Genomic DNA, 18,048 nt, shown 5'->3' with positions numbered 1-18,048 from the left:
CCAATTTCACTCCCTCTCAGGGGCTGACGGAACTCCACATGGTATTGCCAGCCCCTGATACCGACGAGAAAAATGGCCTGAATCTTCTGCGGAGGCTCTGGGTGGTCAAATTTGACAAGGAGGAAGAGATCCGGAAGCTGGCTGAGAGGTGAGAGCCATCGGAATATTGTATTTTTTTGCTCCATCCTTTTTCCCCTCAGGAAATAACTAGACCCAATGTGCTCAGTGTACAGCGAGAGAAGGTCCGAGTGGTCAGGTTTGGCAGGTGTGTGCTGTAGTTCACTGTTTGACCAGCCCTCTCCTTCTGTCCGCTGTAGGCTGTGGTTGACGATGGGCCTCGATCTGCAGCCAGACCTCTGCTCCTTGCTGATCGATGATGTTATTTATCATGAGGCAGCCGTGAGGCAGGCTGGGGCTGAAGCCCTCTCCCACGCCGTGGCACGGTACCAGCGGCAGGCGGCCGAGGTCATGGGCAGGCTCATGGAGATTTACCAGGAGAAGCTCTACGTGAGTAGCCTGTGTGCCCCGAAGTGGTCTGAGTGGTGTGGGGGTGGCTTGGACTCTGCTCTGACTTGCTTCAGATAGGAGTCTTAGAGCTCTTTACGGCTCAGGGTGGCTGGGACTGATCAGAGCCTCACACCTGGGGGCTGGCTTGCCTGGCTTGGCTGGGCAGAGCTCTGCAGGGCATTTATCAACCTATCTGTTGCAGCGGCCGCCCCCAGTGCTGGATGCTTTGGGACGAGTGATCTCGGAATCTCCTCCAGATCAGTGGGAAGCCAGGTACCACAGTTGTCGCAGTCTTGTCCCATTCAGCATTGCCTGAGAGGTGGCAGGTTGGCTGGGCTGGATGCTGTGAGGACGCAGCACGGATTAATGAAACAGTGGAAGGAAAGGATAAGTAAGACCTTCCTCTGAGTCAGACTGGAGTTCAAGTGCTGGTTCCTCCCCTGCTAACTGTGGCCTTGGGCATTTTTCTCCTTTCCTCTGGGCTTCTATGTCCTCAGAGGTCCTTGGGGACCTTCTTACTGCTCTGTAGCTGAAAAGAATAATAGCACTTCACATTCGATTCCTTTACCTCTCTCTTTTCCCACAACCTACTCTGGAAGTAGAGGGGTGGGCATCACACTCACACTCACACATGGGGAAACAGAGGCAGAGTTAGTTCCCTGCCCAAGGTTACTCGGTAGGAGGGAAACTCCAGGAAGATGAGAGGTTTCTGTTTGGCGAATGGATTGTTCCAGATTATTGTGTAGACTGGTGGAGAAGCACTGGGCAGTGGGCTTCAGGCTGTGCTCTGCCCCCCAGAGTGGTTTGCTCCTGGAAGCCTCCCTCCTTGTGATGTACCGAGATAGATCCCACCAGCAGAGGGAGCTGCTGGCCGGCCCTTGCCCCTTAACACACTCCCACTTCTTTCGCAGGTGTGGCTTGGCTTTGGCCCTGAACAAGCTCTCCCAATGTTTAGACAGCTCTCAGGTGAAGCCACTCTTTCAGTTTTTTGTCCCTGATGCTCTCAATGACCGAAACGCCGATGTCCGGAAGTGCATGTTAGATGCAGCCCTTGCAACGCTCAACGCCCATGGGAAGGTAAAAGATTTCAGCTATCTGAGGGGCTGGGGAGAAGGCTGGGCCAAGGCAGGAGGTGGGGCTAAATAGTGGTGATGCAGGGAGGCTGAGTGCCAGAAATCCTTGCAGGGCGCTGGCCCCCATGGAAAATTTCATTTATGTTTCTTCTGAGCCAAAAAGACCCCAAAAGGGTGTTAAATTCTTATAAATCTGCTGCAGTTCTGCCAGAAAACTGGGAAACCTGCTGGCTTGTCAAGATTGGCTGTCCCAGAGCCGACTTGGGCTTGGTTCTTGGGCAGAGACTGTCATTCCCAGACATAGTCTGTAGAGTGCTATGGGTGCACTTGGCTTTTCAGGAGAACGTCAACTCGTTGCTGCCGGTATTCGAGGAGTTCCTAAAGGACGCACCCAACGACGCTAGCTACGATGCCGTGCGGCAGAGCGTGGTGGTTCTGATGGGGTCTCTGGCCAAGCACCTGGACAAGAGTGACCCCAAAGTGAAGCCCATTGTTGCCAAGCTCATTGCTGCCCTCTCCACCCCCTCCCAGCAGGTACCTGCCACCTGGCCTGAGGCACCAACTGCTAGGGTCAGAGTTGGGTATCAGGGTTCTGAAGGCCCAGTCTCTGCAAGGAGTCATCCCCCTCTTATAGGACAGCCTGTTACAGGCAAAAAGACCTCTGAATAAGTAGTTATTTTGTTCTAGTAGACCTAGATATATTTTTTTCCTACTCATCTACTGGTAGTCTTTTTTGCATTTAGTATAAATCTGGCACTAAGGATGCAAAGATTTAAAAAAAAAGACGGCTGCCTCTTCTGTCAGACTTTCTTTGACTTTCTCTGTGTGTTTCGTATATGTTTCAGGGGCCTTTTAATGTAGCCTCCAAGCCAGAGTGCAAGGATTTTTTTTTCTTTTTTGAAAAATACATATATCTTCTGCAATTTGCATTTTGGACCAGCCAGAACGTCCTCATCAAATACAGGTTCACAGAACTATGGTCAAATAAATAGTTAGAAAACATGACTTGCAAAGGGTCCTGCCTGGGCCTCTGGCAGATCTGCCCTTGAGTTGGGCTTATGAGCTATGACTGGAAGATGAGATTTTTAGTACCTTTTGGTGCCACTGGGTTTGGGCCTGGCCTTGTAAGGCCCAGCCTGATTTCTCTGTGACTTTGACAAGTTTGAAAACTGGGAGATATGGAGGCACAGTAGTGTCTTTTGTCTGGATCTTTCTCTGTGAGTGTGTTTGGTCTTCCCAGACTTTCGATGCTCACGTCACCAGCAGATGTGCAGCCTGATAGGGTTCACGTCATACGTGTAACACTGTTTGCTTCTCTGATGCCCTGTGTTGTCAGAGTGGCTGAGATGGGGTTTGGGGACATCTAGTGGTGAGGTACTGTGTAGGACTGTGTCAGCCACTAGGAAAGGCTGTGGTTCCTGGTGGTTCCTGATGAGTTGGGCCCCTCCCATAGGTCCAGGAATCTGTGGCCAGCTGCTTGCCACCCCTGGTGCCAGCCATCAAGGAAGACGCAGGAGGGATGATCCAGAAGCTGATGCAGCAGCTATTGGAGTCAGACAAGTATGCGGAACGCAAAGGGGCTGCATACGGGCTGGCAGGCCTGGTGAAGGGCCTGGGTATCTTGTCGCTAAAGCAGCAGGAAATGATGGCAGCACTGACCGATGCCATCCAGGATAAGAAGAACTTCCGCCGGCGAGAGGGTGAGTGTCTCTGAGCTGGGGGCTGCCCAACATGGGACATCAGTCCCCACAGCTGCCTTGGGGAAGAATCCAGCCTTTCCTTTCCCTCTGAAGGGCTGGTGTTTTTGTGTGGGCTGCAGAGAGGCAGCTGTGTGTCACCCATTCCATCTGGTCCTTGCTGATGTGGCCTGGACTTTCTGATTCAGCAACACTCTTAGCTGAGACAGATTTTGCCTCTCTGGCTGTTAGTGCCAAGAAGCGATAGATGCTCCCTTCCTCCCTTCCCCTTTCTGTTCAGCCATCTCCCTGCTCTGGGGGATGCAGGGTGTGCTGCTCCCTGTGAGGCAGCCACTTCAGTCTCACAGCTGCCCTGAGTGTTTCTAGAGGGTGAGCAGGTGGCAGGGAGGTTGTCCCATGGTGCCCCAGCTGTCCTGCCTTCTCTTCCCCAGGAGCCCTCTTTGCCTTTGAGATGCTCTGCACCATGCTGGGGAAACTCTTCGAGCCATACGTGGTTCACGTGCTGCCCCATCTGCTTCTGTGCTTCGGGGATGGGAACCAGTATGTACGTGAGGTAAGTCCTGAGGCTGCGCATGAAAACTGCTGGCAGCAGGGGATGGCTGCCGGTGTGAGACTCAGCAGGGAACCTGAGGCGGTGTAAGGCCCCCGCCACCAGAACCCCTTCTGCCTGCATATTGGGCCCTGGTTACTAATATGGACTCCTCTGGTTCCCAGTAAAGTAGTGAAGCTTTATGAGATGAGACACCATGTCCCTCCTCCTCAGCTGAATCTGGAGGCCCAGGCAAAGGGTCTGACATAGTAGACTCCCAATAAGTGTTGGTTACTGGGGGAACACTTGGCCTACTGTCAGGCCTTGACCCTTGCTTGCACAAGGAGGCCCCTGAATGCCTTTTCTCCTCCCTTGAGGCTGCAGATGATTGTGCCAAGGCTGTGATGAGCAACCTGAGTGCTCACGGGGTGAAGCTGGTGCTCCCCTCCTTATTGGCTGCCCTGGAGGAGGAATCCTGGAGGACCAAAGCTGGTAAGGCCGCTCCTTTCCGTGTCTCAGTCTCAACTTCCTGTTCTGAAAGCTGGGCCTGCGGGGTTTCCAGGTAGCAACAGCTCTTGTCCTGTGCATGTGCTCCCCAGCTCAGAGGTAAAGCCAGGACTCTGTGCCCCTAGGCAGCCCAGTCCTTCCAAAAGTTTGTGTGCTTACTGCAAACAACAGGCCTCCAACAGAAGCCACAGCCCTAAATCAGGAAATCCCAGAGCTTTAAAGCTAGTCTGTGGCTAGTTCTGTGGTTTTAAAGCTTTTCTCCCCATTAAACCCTTTTAAAAAAATGTAATCGTATCTGGAATCCTAATATGCAAAAGAGATGCCAGCAAAGCTGCTGTGGTTTGCGGAGGGCAAGGTCTAGGGCCCTCTCAATTGGCTTTTCCCTGGGTCCTTCAGGCTTCCCTGAGTTTAAAAAATCATGGATCTAAATCGGTTCCCTCATATGTGAATGAGAAGACCGAGGTCAGAGAAAATCAGTGACTTGGCCTTGGATCACTGCCAGGACTAAGCCAGATCTCCCTGATCCCGGTCTCTGCTGGAGCTGGTCCCCTCTGCCCTCCTTCTGGGGACTGCTTGAGCACAGTCTGCAGAGGAGCAGACTGGTTGTCCCTTGCCTGGCAGTCAGCCCAGGTGACTCTTGGCCTGTGTTCAGTGAGCGTGTGTCTGCTGTCTGCAGGGTCGGTGGAGTTGCTGGGAGCCATGGCATACTGTGCTCCCAAACAGCTGTCGTCCTGCTTGCCTAACATTGTGCCCAAGCTCACGGAGGTGCTGACTGACTCCCACGTCAAAGTGCAGAAGGCTGGACAGCAGGCACTCAGGCAGATCGGCTCTGTCATCAGGAACCCGGAGATCTTGGGTATGTCTCTTCCATGGAGGCACTGGCCCCGGCTCCTCTTCTTGTCTCTGGACACTGCAGAGAACATGCACCCCAATTCAGCAGAGATTTTTGCCCTCTGATGACAGATATGTTCACAGTGAAATAAGCTCTAAATTCTGGGAAGCCGTTTTCCTAACATAAGAAGTTAGAAAGTAGTTTGGAAGTGGTCTGTTTTCCTGCTGGTTTAGAGCAGTCGCCATTGACTGCACAGGTAGGGAAACTGAGTTATCGGCTCAGAAGCACCTTGATTCTGAGAGAACCCTGTGCACTAAGCTGCGCCCTGAGGTCAACAGAATTGAGTGACGAGCTATGGACCCCGTCAGCATCCTCTGAAGTGTTAGGTTCTTTGAGAACTTTCTAATTTATCTTATTCCAGGAGACCTGTCATAGAGGAGAAAGTTAGGGATAGGTTATTTCCCTTAAGTGTAGTATGATTCTTTAGTATAATTCTTTCTTGAGTGATAGGAAGAAGTTGATTTCTAGAAACAAAACCCAGCCAGCCACTTGACTAGCTCATCACTTGTTAAATTTTAAGCTTCAGTGTGGAGCATCAGCGTCCATTCAGTGTACTTCAGCTGGGGTATTACTAAATTTTTTTTTGTTCACAAAATGATGGGACTTTTTGTTTATTTTTGTTTTTTAGGGGATGACTAGGTATACTTGGATTTTGTTGTTGTTCTTCAAATGTCCAACAGCCCTGGTGATTTCTGAGGCCCAGAATAGTCTCATCTCTATCAAATGAGTAGAAGTTCTTCATTTTGAGAATCCAGCCTGCATATTTTTTTTTTTTAAATTGAGATATAATTTGCATAACATAAAAATTCACTTTTTAAAAATGTTTAATTCAGTGGTTTTTTTGTATGTTCACAAAATTCTGTGAGCATCATGACTCTCTAGTTCTAGAACATATTCATCACCCCAAAAAGAAACCCCATATCCATTAACATTCAGTCTTCATATCCTCCCCTAGCTCCAGTCACTAATCTATTTTGTTTCTGGTTTGCCTGTTCTGAACATTTTATGTAAATCATACAATACACGGCCTTTGTGTGTGGCTTCTTGCACTTAGCGTAATGTTTTCAAGGTTCATTTACATTGTAGCATGTATCAGTACTTCATTCCTTTTTATGGTCCAGTAATATTCTCTTGTTCCTGTGGACCACGGTTTGTTTATCTGTTCATCTGTTGATGGATATTTGGGTCGTTTCTACTTTTTGGCTTTTAAGAATAGTGCTGCTATGAACATTTCTGTACAGTTTTTTTTTTTTTTTTTTTTTCGTTTTGTAGGCATGTTTTTGGTTCTTTTGGTTACATACCTAGGAATGGGATTGCTTGGTCTTATGATAACTGTTTAACTTTTTAAGTAACTTCTAGGTCATTTTTCAAAGCACTGTACTGCTTGATGTTCCCGGCAGCAATGTGTGAGAATTCCAGTTTCCAAAACTGTTGTTGTCCGCAGAACCAGCACTTTGGTTACAGCCATCCTAGTGGATGCAAGTGGCATTTCATTGTGGTTTTAATTTGCATTTCCCTCATGTCCAGTGATGTTGAACGTCTTGTGCTTATTGGTCATTTGCATATCTTCTTTGGAAAACTTTCTGCACATCTTCTGCCCATTTTAAAATTGGATTATTAGTTTGTTTGTTTGTTTTTTAATTGTTGACCACCAGGATGGGGCTTTATAGTGGTTGAATTCCCTGGGCTTGTAGAAAAGATAAGCCAGGTATTACTTGGAATTCCTTCTGCCGAGCCGAATTTGAGAGCTCATTTTTTCTGGGCTTAGGGGCTCTGAGCATGGTGTGGTTCACCCCCACCACTGGTTTGAAGGCTTTTGGTGTTCAAAGGTTTTTTTCGCAAAACCACTTTAGGTTGCTGCTTTCTGAATAAGGTTGGTAGTGTCCGAGCAGCTCTCCTGTGGAGGCCCAGCACCATGACTGCAGCTGAGTGCCTACTGGAGCCAGCCCACAGGGGCCCGCCAGAGCACAGCTCCGTGCTGCAAAGGGGTGACAGCCGCAGCCTCCACACACTTCCTCCTGGTGGAGCAAGGATTGCTCTTTTCAGGCAGGCTGGCTTCCTGAGCTGGTGACTTGTGGGGCTCCAGAGACTCCTTTCTCTTCTGATTCCTCTAGTTCTGGGGACCCGGTGGCTTTGCGTATAAACCCAGCTCTCTTCTGTTTCGATCATGCAGCCATTGCCCCCGTTCTGCTGGATGCCCTGACAGACCCCTCCAGGAAGACCCAGAAGTGCTTGCAGACCCTGCTGGACACCAAGTTTGTTCACTTCATTGATGCTCCGTCCCTGGCCCTCATCATGCCCATCGTCCAGAGAGCCTTCCAGGACCGGTCCACGGACACGCGGAAGATGGCAGCCCAGATCATTGGCAACATGTACTCCCTCACGGACCAGAAGGTAGCAGCCTGGCTGGGGCTGGAACAGGACAGACCAGTAGATGCTGGTTTAGGGCACAGAGCCCTTGCATAGTAGACATCTGAGGGTGCGGACATTGGGTCCCTGGTTATGTTCTGGGGGAGAAACGGACCATTTTGGGGTAGAGGATGGCAATCTGGGCTCTCTGGGCATCTTGCAGAGCACGGTGTTCAGGTCCTTGTTAGCTCAGCCCCAGGGGAGACTCATCCCAGTGGGCTCCTTTTACAGACTGAGGTGGAGGAAAGGTCCAGCCTCACCTTTGACCTTTCAGGTGTGTGGGCAAAGTGGCTGCTAATTTGATTGCAGTGTTTTCTTATTTTAAGCATTTCCTTCTATAAGCCTCTCAGGAAATTAGGGGAAATTGACTTTGTTTATTTCTTTGTTTACTTGCTCCCAAGGGCTTTCATGTATGATGTTATTATTTCCTTCAGCTCTACTTGGCTTACTGAGCTATGGGCACGAGAAAGTAGGAAAGTTATATCGATCCTAGAAAATTGGGAACTTGAAAAATCGGAAAAACAAAAAATTGTGACCATAATCCTTCAATGCTAAAACGATTCCTGTTAATGTTTTTTATTACATTTAAAAAATTATGTTCCTAAACATAAACTTATTTCCAAGTTTTAACAAGTTATTCTTAATGATTTTGAACAATTATGTAATATTCCAATACGTTTACATACTATAACTTACATAATTCTATCATTGGTTATATAGTATCCAAGGTTTTTTGTTATTTCAAATGTTGCTGCCATGAGCATAAGGCTTTTTCTATATTTAAAACTGTTCCTTAAAGCTGAATGCTATATTAAGAGACACAAACCTTTTAAGGTGAAGAAAGGGAAGATAATGCAGTTCTGGAAGGAAAGTGCCAGAAATCATTTCCTAAAGATTCCAGAGACTAGGCAGGCCTCGGGCCCAAGAGAAGAGCAGGAGGAGTAAGAGCATTAAAGTGTAGCTGGTGGCTCTCTTGCCATCTCGAAGATGAGCCTTAAGTCTTTAGAGGTTTCTCTGTATAGTTGCACGGCGACTTCAAAAGACCAGCCACCTGTTCTGGGAGCACTCCTGCTGAGCGTTCCGTTCCTTGTCAGCAGAAAGGCGAGGGCAGGGTCCATAGCAGAGTGGATTCTGGAGAAAGCAGGAGTCAGGTCTCCATCTGAGTCGCCTCTTGTTTTGTTGCAGGACTTGGCTCCTTACCTGCCAAGCGTGACACCTGGCCTGAAAGCCTCTCTTTTGGACCCTGTACCTGAGGTGAGTCTGGGAGGAGATGGTGCAGGAGCTCATTATTTTAGCCCAGTCCCCAGAAAATTGATTCCTGAGAATTCCCTAGAAACTGCTTTTGTGTTTGTCTGGTAAAGGGACAGAGACCTAAGGGACCCCTCCTTACTGGTCACTGAGTTTTGAGTCACTTCTTCTCCCTGTTTCTGCTCTCGGTACCTGACAGGTGCGGACAGTGTCTGCAAAGGCTCTTGGGGCCATGGTCAAGGGCATGGGGGAGTCGTGCTTTGAGGACTTGCTGCCGTGGCTAATGGAGACATTGACCTATGAGCAGAGCTCCGTGGATCGCTCAGGCGCTGCGCAAGGTGAGGCCAGCGCAGGCCTAGGGGTCAGTCCGGAATGCCCTCTAGGGGCCCTCAGATCCAGTGAGTTCATTCTGTCCTTTCATTGCAGGGCTGGCTGAGGTCATGGCTGGCTTGGGGGTAGAGAAGTTGGAGAAGCTGATGCCAGAAATTGTGGCTACAGCCAGCAAAGTGGACATTGCACCCCACGTCCGAGATGGCTACATCATGATGTTCAACTACCTACCCATCACCTTCGGGGACAAGTTCACTCCTTATGTGGGGCCCATCATCCCCTGTATCCTCAAAGTAGGCACCGATGCCCATGCTGAGGAGAGCATTACTGAGGAGGGCAGGGTGCACGTGCTCTCCTGGGGGCGAGGGCTCCCTGCCGATGGGCTGGGTGGCAGGAGCCCTCATCTTGCTGTTTTGGGAGTCCCATTTCTTTTTTGGGTCTGGGTGCCTGGAGGAGGCAGCCCTGGCTGACCCACCCTCCGTGTGCATAGGCTCTTGCTGATGAGAATGAGTTCGTGCGTGATACCGCCCTACGTGCGGGCCAGCGGGTCATCTCCATGTACGCCGAGACAGCCATCGCCCTGCTGCTGCCCCAGCTGGAGCAAGGCCTCTTTGACGACCTCTGGAGAATAAGGTAAGAACTGGGGCACAAAGACCCAGGGACCCCAACTTTGCGTTGTGGGGACTGTAATTGAGAAACGAAGAGCCGAATGTTGCCAAGAACTTTCAACTTTCTCCAGACCCTCCATTTTGTAACTTTCCAGTTCCCTGTAGTAGTATCTTCTTTCTGATTCTCTTTTAAAAAGTTCTCTCTATTCAGTTCTTCAGTTGTGTTAAAATTTTAAATGCGAATACTTTTAATCTGGGAATTTTACTTCTAGGAATTTATTCCAAGGATAGATTGTTTCCAAGAGCTTAAAGATGTATATAGAAGGATGTTTGTTGCAGTATTATCATTTGAAAAATTGGAGATTAGTTTAAAAAAGTCACAGCACATCCACACTGTGAGCTTTTATTCAGCCATTACAAAGAATGATATCAGAAACTGTGTCAGCCGACGGAGGAAGCTCCTCAGCCTATGGTTGACATAGCAGTGTGGGCTGTGGCTCAGCGCATGTGAGGCGGGCCTACCTCCTGCCCTGTGTGGGGTAGTGTGTGTCTTTGTAGCAGGCGCTGTGTACAAAGGTTTCACTGGAGTGTCAGGCCGATTGCCTGGGTTTTGGGGTTTGGGCGATTCTTCATACTCAGTCTCTTTATATTTTTTATGATCATTATATCTTTTTGTGATCATTTATATCTTTTATGATCATTAAAAACAATAAATCTCACTTAATTCGAAAAGAAGAAACGTTTATTCTTCTAGGACTCTTCTGATGCCTCCACTTCTAATGAGTAGCATTCCTGATTTCCTGTTAATGCTTCTCTCTGTACTCTCTCTTTTTTGTAACTTTTTATTATAGAAATTTTCACATACTCTTTTTAAAAGTGTTTATTCTTCCTTATTATTAAAGTTTATTGGTAGAAAACTTGGCAAGAAAATATGTGGGAAAGTGTAAAGAAATGAAAATCGCCTAACTTTTCTCCCATTCCAAGATAACCACCATGAATATTTTGGGTGCATTTCCTCACATTGCTTGTTTGTGCCTTGAGACTGCCCCTTGTGGCTGTGTCACTCTGTTCTTGGCACCCTTCTCAGGTTCAGCTCTGTTCAGCTCCTCGGGGATCTCCTGTTCCACATCTCAGGCGTCACCGGAAAGATGACCACGGAAACTGCCTCTGAAGATGATAACTTTGGAACTGCCCAGTCCAACAAGGTGTGTGCCTTGAGTCAGTTTTCTTCTGCTGGTGGCCGGGGTATGCCCAGACATTGATGCTGTGGGGGCTTCACCACGCTGTGTTCTCGGTTATTCTCCTCTTGCTGCAGGCAATCATCACTGCCCTGGGGGTAGATCGGCGGAACCGAGTGTTGGCAGGGCTGTACATGGGTCGCTCGGACACCCAGCTGGTCGTGCGGCAAGCATCCCTGCACGTCTGGAAGATCGTGGTCTCCAATACCCCCCGCACCTTGCGTGAGATCCTGCCCACACTCTTCGGGCTGCTCTTGGGTTTCTTGGCCAGCACGTGTGCAGATAAGAGAACGGTAAGTTTCCCAGGCCTTGCTTCTGACCCTGATGTCTCCTTTCAGAGGCTATAGAAAGTTGAGTCTGCAGAGACTGGGATTCTGGGGTCCCAGGTATAATAGAGCAGGGGTCCCCAATCTTAGGGCTGTAGACCAGTATCGCTCTGTGGCCTGTTAGAAACCAGGCCGCACAGCAGGAGGCGAACAGCAGGCAGGCGAGCAAATCTTCATCTGTATTTGCAGCCGCTCCCCAGCACTAGCATCACCGCCTCAGCTCCACTTCAAGTCATCAGGCATTAGATTCTTAGAGGAGCACTGGTTCTTGGTACCAAAAAGGTTGGAGATCGCTGTATAGGGAACATTTATTTATTTACTTAGTCGTTCAGCAAATATTTGTTGTGCCTACTTTGTGCTAAGTGAAGTCGTAAGACCCGGAATATGATGGAGAAGAAAGACAGCCTCATTCCTTGTCCTTGTGCAGCTACAGTCGGTAGAGGAGATTGATGGTAATCAAATAATCACGCAAACGCCTGTCGATAAAACTATGGCAAGTGCTACATGGTACTCCAAATGCTTTTAACAGGGCCATTTGACCTAGCTGGTGTGTGGGGGGTGTTAGGAAAGGCTTCTCAGAAGAAATGATACTCGAAGATGAAAGATGAATAAGCACTAATCAGGTGAGGAGGTGATGAAGGGCTATTCTAAACAGAAGGACTAGTGCTTCAGTTATAAGGACAGGATGTGCAAAGGCCCTGTGGTGGGCAGGAACATGGCCAACAGTAAGGGCTAAGCAAAGGCCAGTGTGGGTCTGGAGTGAGAGAGCAGGGAGGAGCAAGCATGGTGTGAGATAAGGCTGATGTGCCATTTTAGGGTGAGCAGTGTTCATGAGTGGGTGGAGGGGCCCAGCCTGGGCTGGTTATTTCTGCCAGTCCCCTTTGACCCACTCCCAGCCCCCATCCCTGGCAAGCAAACTGCATATTTGTCTCTAAAGAAGGGTTTGCATGAGGCCTCAGAGGAGATGGTTTTTTTCCTAAAACATTTGTTCCAAATTTAGCTCCCCTTAGGCAAGAGCACGGGGTTAAGTGACTTCTAGGCTGTAGTTTTCAATCCAGGGAAATTGGCCCTTGGGTGGGCAGCATATGCTGAATTTCCTGTTCATCTGTGAGGTTCCGGCTCTTGCTTTAGGTTGTGTAGGTGTGTGTAACTCAAAGAGATAATTTTATTTTATAGTGTGGCAAGTACCCTGGGGGCTCTTCGGGGGTAAGAGCATTTGGGGAAGTCAAGTCAGTGAGTCAGATAATGTCTAGGAGGTTCCAGGGCCCTCATTCTGGAGCTTGCAGGGAATTGATGTCCTGGCTTGATCTCTGCTGACAGATTGCAGCAAGGACATTAGGAGATCTTGTCCGGAAGTTAGGAGAGAAAATCCTCCCCGAGATCATCCCCATCCTTGAGGAAGGCCTGAGGTCTCAGAAGAGTGATGAGAGGCAGGGTGTGTGCATTGGGCTGAGCGAGATCATGAAATCCACCAGCCGGGACGCTGTGAGTATCTCCTAAGGGCCCCGCAGGCCCTGCACCTGCAAGTGACCTCACTTAGGGGGCTGGCGATGGGAGGAGGCTACGGAAGAAGCTGCACCACTAGGGACACTTTCTTCAGCCTTGCTTCACCTGAGTGAAGACATGCAAACCTCACTCTGGAGGGTGCTGCCGGCAGCAGGGCGCTGTTGGGCCACATGGGGTCTAGAGTTTCCCTCCTCTCAGCTTTTTTTTTTTATCAGATCTGCTGGCTAAGAACGAAGCGATTTCAAGGCCTTGAATGGCCTTTGGAAATTGGAGATGATCTTTTTCTCACCACTCGTGAGGTAGCTCCAGGTTGATCCCTTATATGTCACTATATCAGTTAAAATGTGGTACCCAAGCAGGGACAGGAGGGAATGCACTGTGTGTGTGAGTGGCAGAGGGTGGCAGGAGCAGGAGGGGCATGCAGTCACTCTTAGAAGGAGTGGAGTAGATGAGAGGAACTACCCCGTGGGTGGAAACGGATCATCTCCAGCAATAGTATTGTTTTCCATAGTAGCGACATTCGGCGGGTTTGGAGTCCTTTTCGCTCACCTTACTTTCTAAGGTAGTTGATCCCCAGAAGATTCCCGGGGAGCAAGCTGAGTGTGTATACAGACTTTCGATTGGGAGGAAAGCCCCAAAGTGATTAAGTGGGAGGTCAGTCAGAAATGTAAGCCAGTCGCTTAGCGTGGACCTCCTCACCTGATTTACTGGATCCCCTTCTGTGTGTATCATAAAAGTGTCACATTGGGGGTTTATATTTGCATTTGGCAGAGAATACAAATAAATTTTGTCCCCAGATAGCGTTGTGATTCATTGAATGGTCACCGAGTCCCTCAAAGCCTGCGGCCCTTAGGTTCTTAGTGAGCTTTGCTTTGGCGGAATCGGTTACAAGGGGAACAGAGCTGTCCTTGGCCTTGCTGTAGCCCCAAGACTTCTTAAAGGAGTATATATTTGAGATGGATTTGAAGAAGAACTTGGGGTTTTCCAACAGGATAAGCAAAAGAAAGAGTTGGGGGACAGGGGGCCACTTCACGCAGGGCCTCACCGTGGGAATGCCGTTGGAGTTCCTGCAGGAGACAGAGAGTATCTGGAGGCCTCACCCCAAAAAATCAAGCTGTTAATTATTAGCCCTGGGTTAGACGCCTCAGGGGTAGACGACACATCATCTCCACTTTTTTATACTTGCACATTTTTACAGAAAAGAGCTACGTTAAAAGTTAAGCCATAGAAATGGTGATGGCCTGGCTGGGCCAGATGTCCTTGCTGTCCTCCCTTGCTTGCTTCCACTCCCTCCTTGCCTCTGCCGCATTGGGTACAGTGCCCGTGCTGTTGCAGGTGCTGTATTTCTCTGAGTCCCTTGTGCCCACGGCGAGGAAGGCTTTGTGTGACCCGCTAGAGGAGGTCAGGGAGGCGGCGGCCAAGACCTTTGAGCAGCTGCACTCCACCATCGGCCACCAGGCTCTGGAGGACATCCTTCCATTTTTACTGAAGCAGCTGGTGAGTGGATCTGCCACACACCTACCAGTTTGGCTTTCACTGTCTTTGTAGAAGCAAAACGCAGGGGGCTTGTTCTGCCAAGGCAGCCGCAGTGTAGGCCCTGGGGGGTGGCTGCAGATTTGGCTCTGTGCTTCTCTGTCGATAGTCAGTGAATGTGGGTGCAGTGGGAGGAGGGAGGAAAGTGGAGAAGGAAGTCGGTAGTGGCTGGTCCATATAGCAGAGATGGGGACAGGAGCCAGCTCCTCAGCGGTGCCCCCAATGTCCCTCTGCAGGATGATGAGGAGGTGTCAGAATTTGCCTTGGACGGTCTGAAGCAAGTCATGGCCATCAAGAGTCGTGTGGTGCTGCCCTACCTCGTGCCCAAGGTACATCCCAGCACATGGCAACCCTCTGGCCCAGAAGCCATGGCCACATCATTGTTCCTGGGCCTGCTGTGAAGACCAGTTCTGAACTCAGATGTTTGGGGAGGCGGATGTGGGTGCTGGATGACCCAGAGCAGCCGCTCGGCCCTGAATAGAGAGGACGGGCTCTCCCAGAGCCTAGTGCAAGCAGCACGGGCAGTGGTCTTTGAGTTGATGGTGCTCATCATTCTGCAGCTGACAACTCCGCCTGTCAATACCCGGGTGCTGGCCTTCCTTTCATCTGTGGCAGGCGACGCCTTGACCCGTCATCTTGGAGTGATTCTCCCGGCAGTCATGTTGGCCCTGAAGGAGAAGCTTGGGACTCCAGACGAGCAACTAGTGAGTGTCATGATCACTCCCGTCGGCTTTCTAATGGCTGTCTTGTCCTACGTTGGAGGAGCTGTGCTCAGCTCAGGTTTCTCCCATGGTTTTAGGAGATGGCCAACTGTCAGGCCGTGATCCTCTCAGTAGAGGATGATATTGGGCACCGGATCATCATCGAGGACCTGTTGGAAGCCACCCGTAGCCCTGAGGTGGGCATGAGGCAAGCCGCTGCCATCATCCTCAACATCTATTGTTCCCGCTCGAAGGCGGACTATACCTGCCACCTGCGGAGCCTGGTCTCGGGCCTGATCCGCCTCTTTAACGACTCCAGCTCTGTGGTTCTGGAGGAAAGCTGGGATGCCCTGAATGCCATCACCAAGGTGAGGGGACTTTGGCCCCACAACCAACTTTTGACTGTAGGTAGTTTCAGTTGCTTATAAGACTAGACTCTTTAAAAAATACCTGTGTACTTGTCACCTAGCTTCAACATTTATCAGTTCATGGTCAATCTTATTTACACTCTCACCCACACCCTTCTTTCTGCTATAATATTTTGGAGCAGTCTTGAGAAGGCTGTACTTAGTACTCTCTGCCTCTCTGCTTTTTCCTGGCTTCCTACAGAAGCTGGATGCCGGCAACCAGCTGGCACTAATTGAAGAACTGCACAAAGAAATCCGGCTCATAGGGAATGAGAGCAAAGGCGAGCACGTACCAGGGTTCTGCCTCCCAAAGAAGGTAAGGCAGGGCTCATGTGCAGAGTGCCGTGGGCATGCGGCCATCCTCCGCCTTCACCCTCGGGTCCAGGTCTGTGTAGGGCAGTGGGAGCAGCCGTGTGTTCATCTGGTAGGGCTCTGGGTGCCATCCCGCGTCTTCACAGACAACATGTTCCTTTCCCATGGTGGCCATATGGCACAGGGTTCATGCCGCCTTCGGTTTAAGCTGTGGGGATGAGTCACAGAGGTGACAGTGTGCGTACCTATGTGACAGGCCTGTTGGGGCTCTTCTGGTCACTAGCAAGTCAGGACTATTCCCCAGCCAGCACCATCTCAGGCTGTGATCCTGGCGGCTCAGATCATGCTCACATGGAGAGGATGGCTGACAGGAGTGCCTCGATTTGAGTGGGAGACATCTGGGCCCAATGCCTTCGAGATTTGACTCTCAGGTGTGATCTCTTGTCAGGGAGTAACCTCCATCCTTCCAGTGTTGCGGGAGGGAGTCCTGACTGGCAGCCCAGAACAGAAAGAGGAAGCAGCCAAAGCTTTAGGCTTGGTGATCCGGCTGACCTCAGCTGATGCCCTGAGGCCCTCTGTGGTCAGCATCACTGGCCCTCTGATTCGCATCCTGGGGGACCGGTTCAGCTGGAATGTGAAGGCGGCTCTGCTCGAGACACTCAGCCTTTTGCTGGCCAAGGTAAGTGACTGATGAGTTTATGCTCTCGGTCCATTTGGATCTTAGAGAACAGATCTCTGCAGGAGAGTGGTACAAGATGTTATGCGGCAGAGAGCAGTAGCTTATGGAGAAACGGTATAGGAGAAGGAGTTAAGGATTTAGATTCCAGACTCAAACTATACAGTGGTGAGTTATCAGGTCCACCACTTAGTAGCTATATGGCTGCAAGTGACCTTGGGAAAGTCATATTATCTCTGACCTTGTTTCCTCACCTATGATTTGAGAGTCCTAGTGTTGCCTGTCTTGCGTAAGGCTATGCAATGTGGGGCTTAGATGAAATAACATCACACACAGTGCCTGACACGTTCCAAGTACCCGACACGTGTTAATTGCTGTTATTTTGAAAAACTACTGATTCAAAGGAAGAAATCTGGAGCCACATAAATACAATCAAAACGTTATTTAAATATGCTTTCATTCTTTATTTCGTTCTTTTCTCCTTATAAAGAGAGGTGCAAAGAATTTGATGAAAGAATGAAAAGGAAGTCTGAAAGCAGCTGGAATAACTTTGGTTTTTGCCAAAAGTGTAAGAAGCAAAGATCCAAAATGTTAACCATTTCTGATGTTTTACAGGGCAGTAATAAGCCCTTTAGATTTAAAAAAAGTATAAATAGAGCTAAGATTTGTTGTAAAAAAACCCCGAATTCTTACTTGAGATTTGGAAACAAAATCAAGCTTAAAATTTATAGCTTTTATTCTTCTTTTTGGGAGATGGTGTGGAGATCAACTTCTCAGCTAAAATTGGGATTGTGAGCATTAGCCTCGTCCTGCACAATTGAGTCTTTAAAAAAAAATTAATTGTCATCTTTACTTTGCTTTCCTTTCTGCGCTGTTCTTTTTCTGTGGTGTTTTTGCAACTCTGCGTAGAAATGGAGCCCTTCCCTTGTGGAATTTGTCCCTTAGGACTCAGGTCAGATGTCACACTGTGGTGTGCCTCCCAGCTGGCTGCAAACTCCCGACCCCAGTATTTCCAGACCTCCAGACAGCTGATTTGATTTTCCCATTTAGCAATAAGCGAATCTTTAGTTTTGGACCCATCTCTGTTTTATCATAAGTGTACCCATTTTTCTGTATACGGTCAGGGATTAAACTGAGTTTTATTGAGAGGGGTACACATGTGTACAGTGATGACTCGCTGAGGTCATTTGCGTCATAGGATTGTTCTGGAGGCCAAATGTCAACTGCTCAGCCTGTGTGTCAGTTGCTCAGTAGAAGGTACCTGCCCTTGCGCACCTGGGCCGTTTCCTGTCCCTTGTCTTGGCACTAGAACAGTTCAGTGGTGCCGACAGCTGCTCTTGAACATATTTGGAGACAGAGGTTTCAAGTCATTTGTCCACATGGATAGATCTCCACTAAGCCAAGCTGACAGCTCCCTCATTGGTGGTGGTGGTCCTTCTTCTCCTCGCTCTCCTCCTCCCCGCTCTCCTCCTCCCCACTCTCTTCCTCCCCCTTTTCTGTGTGCAGCAGAGGATGCTGAAAACGGAAGAGGAGGCTGAGTGTGACCTGT

At 49.3% G+C, this 18,048-nt stretch overlaps 1 protein-coding gene across 1 annotated transcript in view; it reads left to right on the top strand.

Moving 5' to 3' along the window:
* The window catches only part of GCN1 (GCN1, eIF2 alpha kinase activator homolog), a 52,652-nt gene that overhangs the window by 28,386 nt on the left and 6,218 nt on the right, over window positions 1-18,048 (top strand). Inside the window, exons 29-51 of the mRNA XM_011356073.2 lie at window positions 21-148; window positions 318-507; window positions 710-780; window positions 1,419-1,584; window positions 1,920-2,114; window positions 3,034-3,280; window positions 3,709-3,830; window positions 4,184-4,298; window positions 4,990-5,169; window positions 7,379-7,599; window positions 8,800-8,868; window positions 9,062-9,200; window positions 9,289-9,485; window positions 9,683-9,825; window positions 10,888-11,005; window positions 11,116-11,331; window positions 12,685-12,849; window positions 14,206-14,367; window positions 14,640-14,732; window positions 14,964-15,107; window positions 15,203-15,472; window positions 15,714-15,827; window positions 16,272-16,502. Of these exons, the coding sequence (XP_011354375.1) occupies window positions 21-148; window positions 318-507; window positions 710-780; window positions 1,419-1,584; window positions 1,920-2,114; window positions 3,034-3,280; window positions 3,709-3,830; window positions 4,184-4,298; window positions 4,990-5,169; window positions 7,379-7,599; window positions 8,800-8,868; window positions 9,062-9,200; window positions 9,289-9,485; window positions 9,683-9,825; window positions 10,888-11,005; window positions 11,116-11,331; window positions 12,685-12,849; window positions 14,206-14,367; window positions 14,640-14,732; window positions 14,964-15,107; window positions 15,203-15,472; window positions 15,714-15,827; window positions 16,272-16,502 (3,696 nt within the window). The remainder of the gene's footprint in view (window positions 1-20; window positions 149-317; window positions 508-709; window positions 781-1,418; window positions 1,585-1,919; window positions 2,115-3,033; window positions 3,281-3,708; window positions 3,831-4,183; window positions 4,299-4,989; window positions 5,170-7,378; window positions 7,600-8,799; window positions 8,869-9,061; window positions 9,201-9,288; window positions 9,486-9,682; window positions 9,826-10,887; window positions 11,006-11,115; window positions 11,332-12,684; window positions 12,850-14,205; window positions 14,368-14,639; window positions 14,733-14,963; window positions 15,108-15,202; window positions 15,473-15,713; window positions 15,828-16,271; window positions 16,503-18,048) is intronic.

This window comes from Pteropus vampyrus, unplaced genomic scaffold, assembly GCF_000151845.1.
Source record: "Pteropus vampyrus isolate Shadow unplaced genomic scaffold, Pvam_2.0 Scaffold23, whole genome shotgun sequence".
In the NCBI taxonomy this organism is placed as follows: domain Eukaryota; kingdom Metazoa; phylum Chordata; class Mammalia; order Chiroptera; family Pteropodidae; genus Pteropus; species Pteropus vampyrus.
This window is presented reverse-complemented; position numbering and strand designations above follow the sequence as displayed.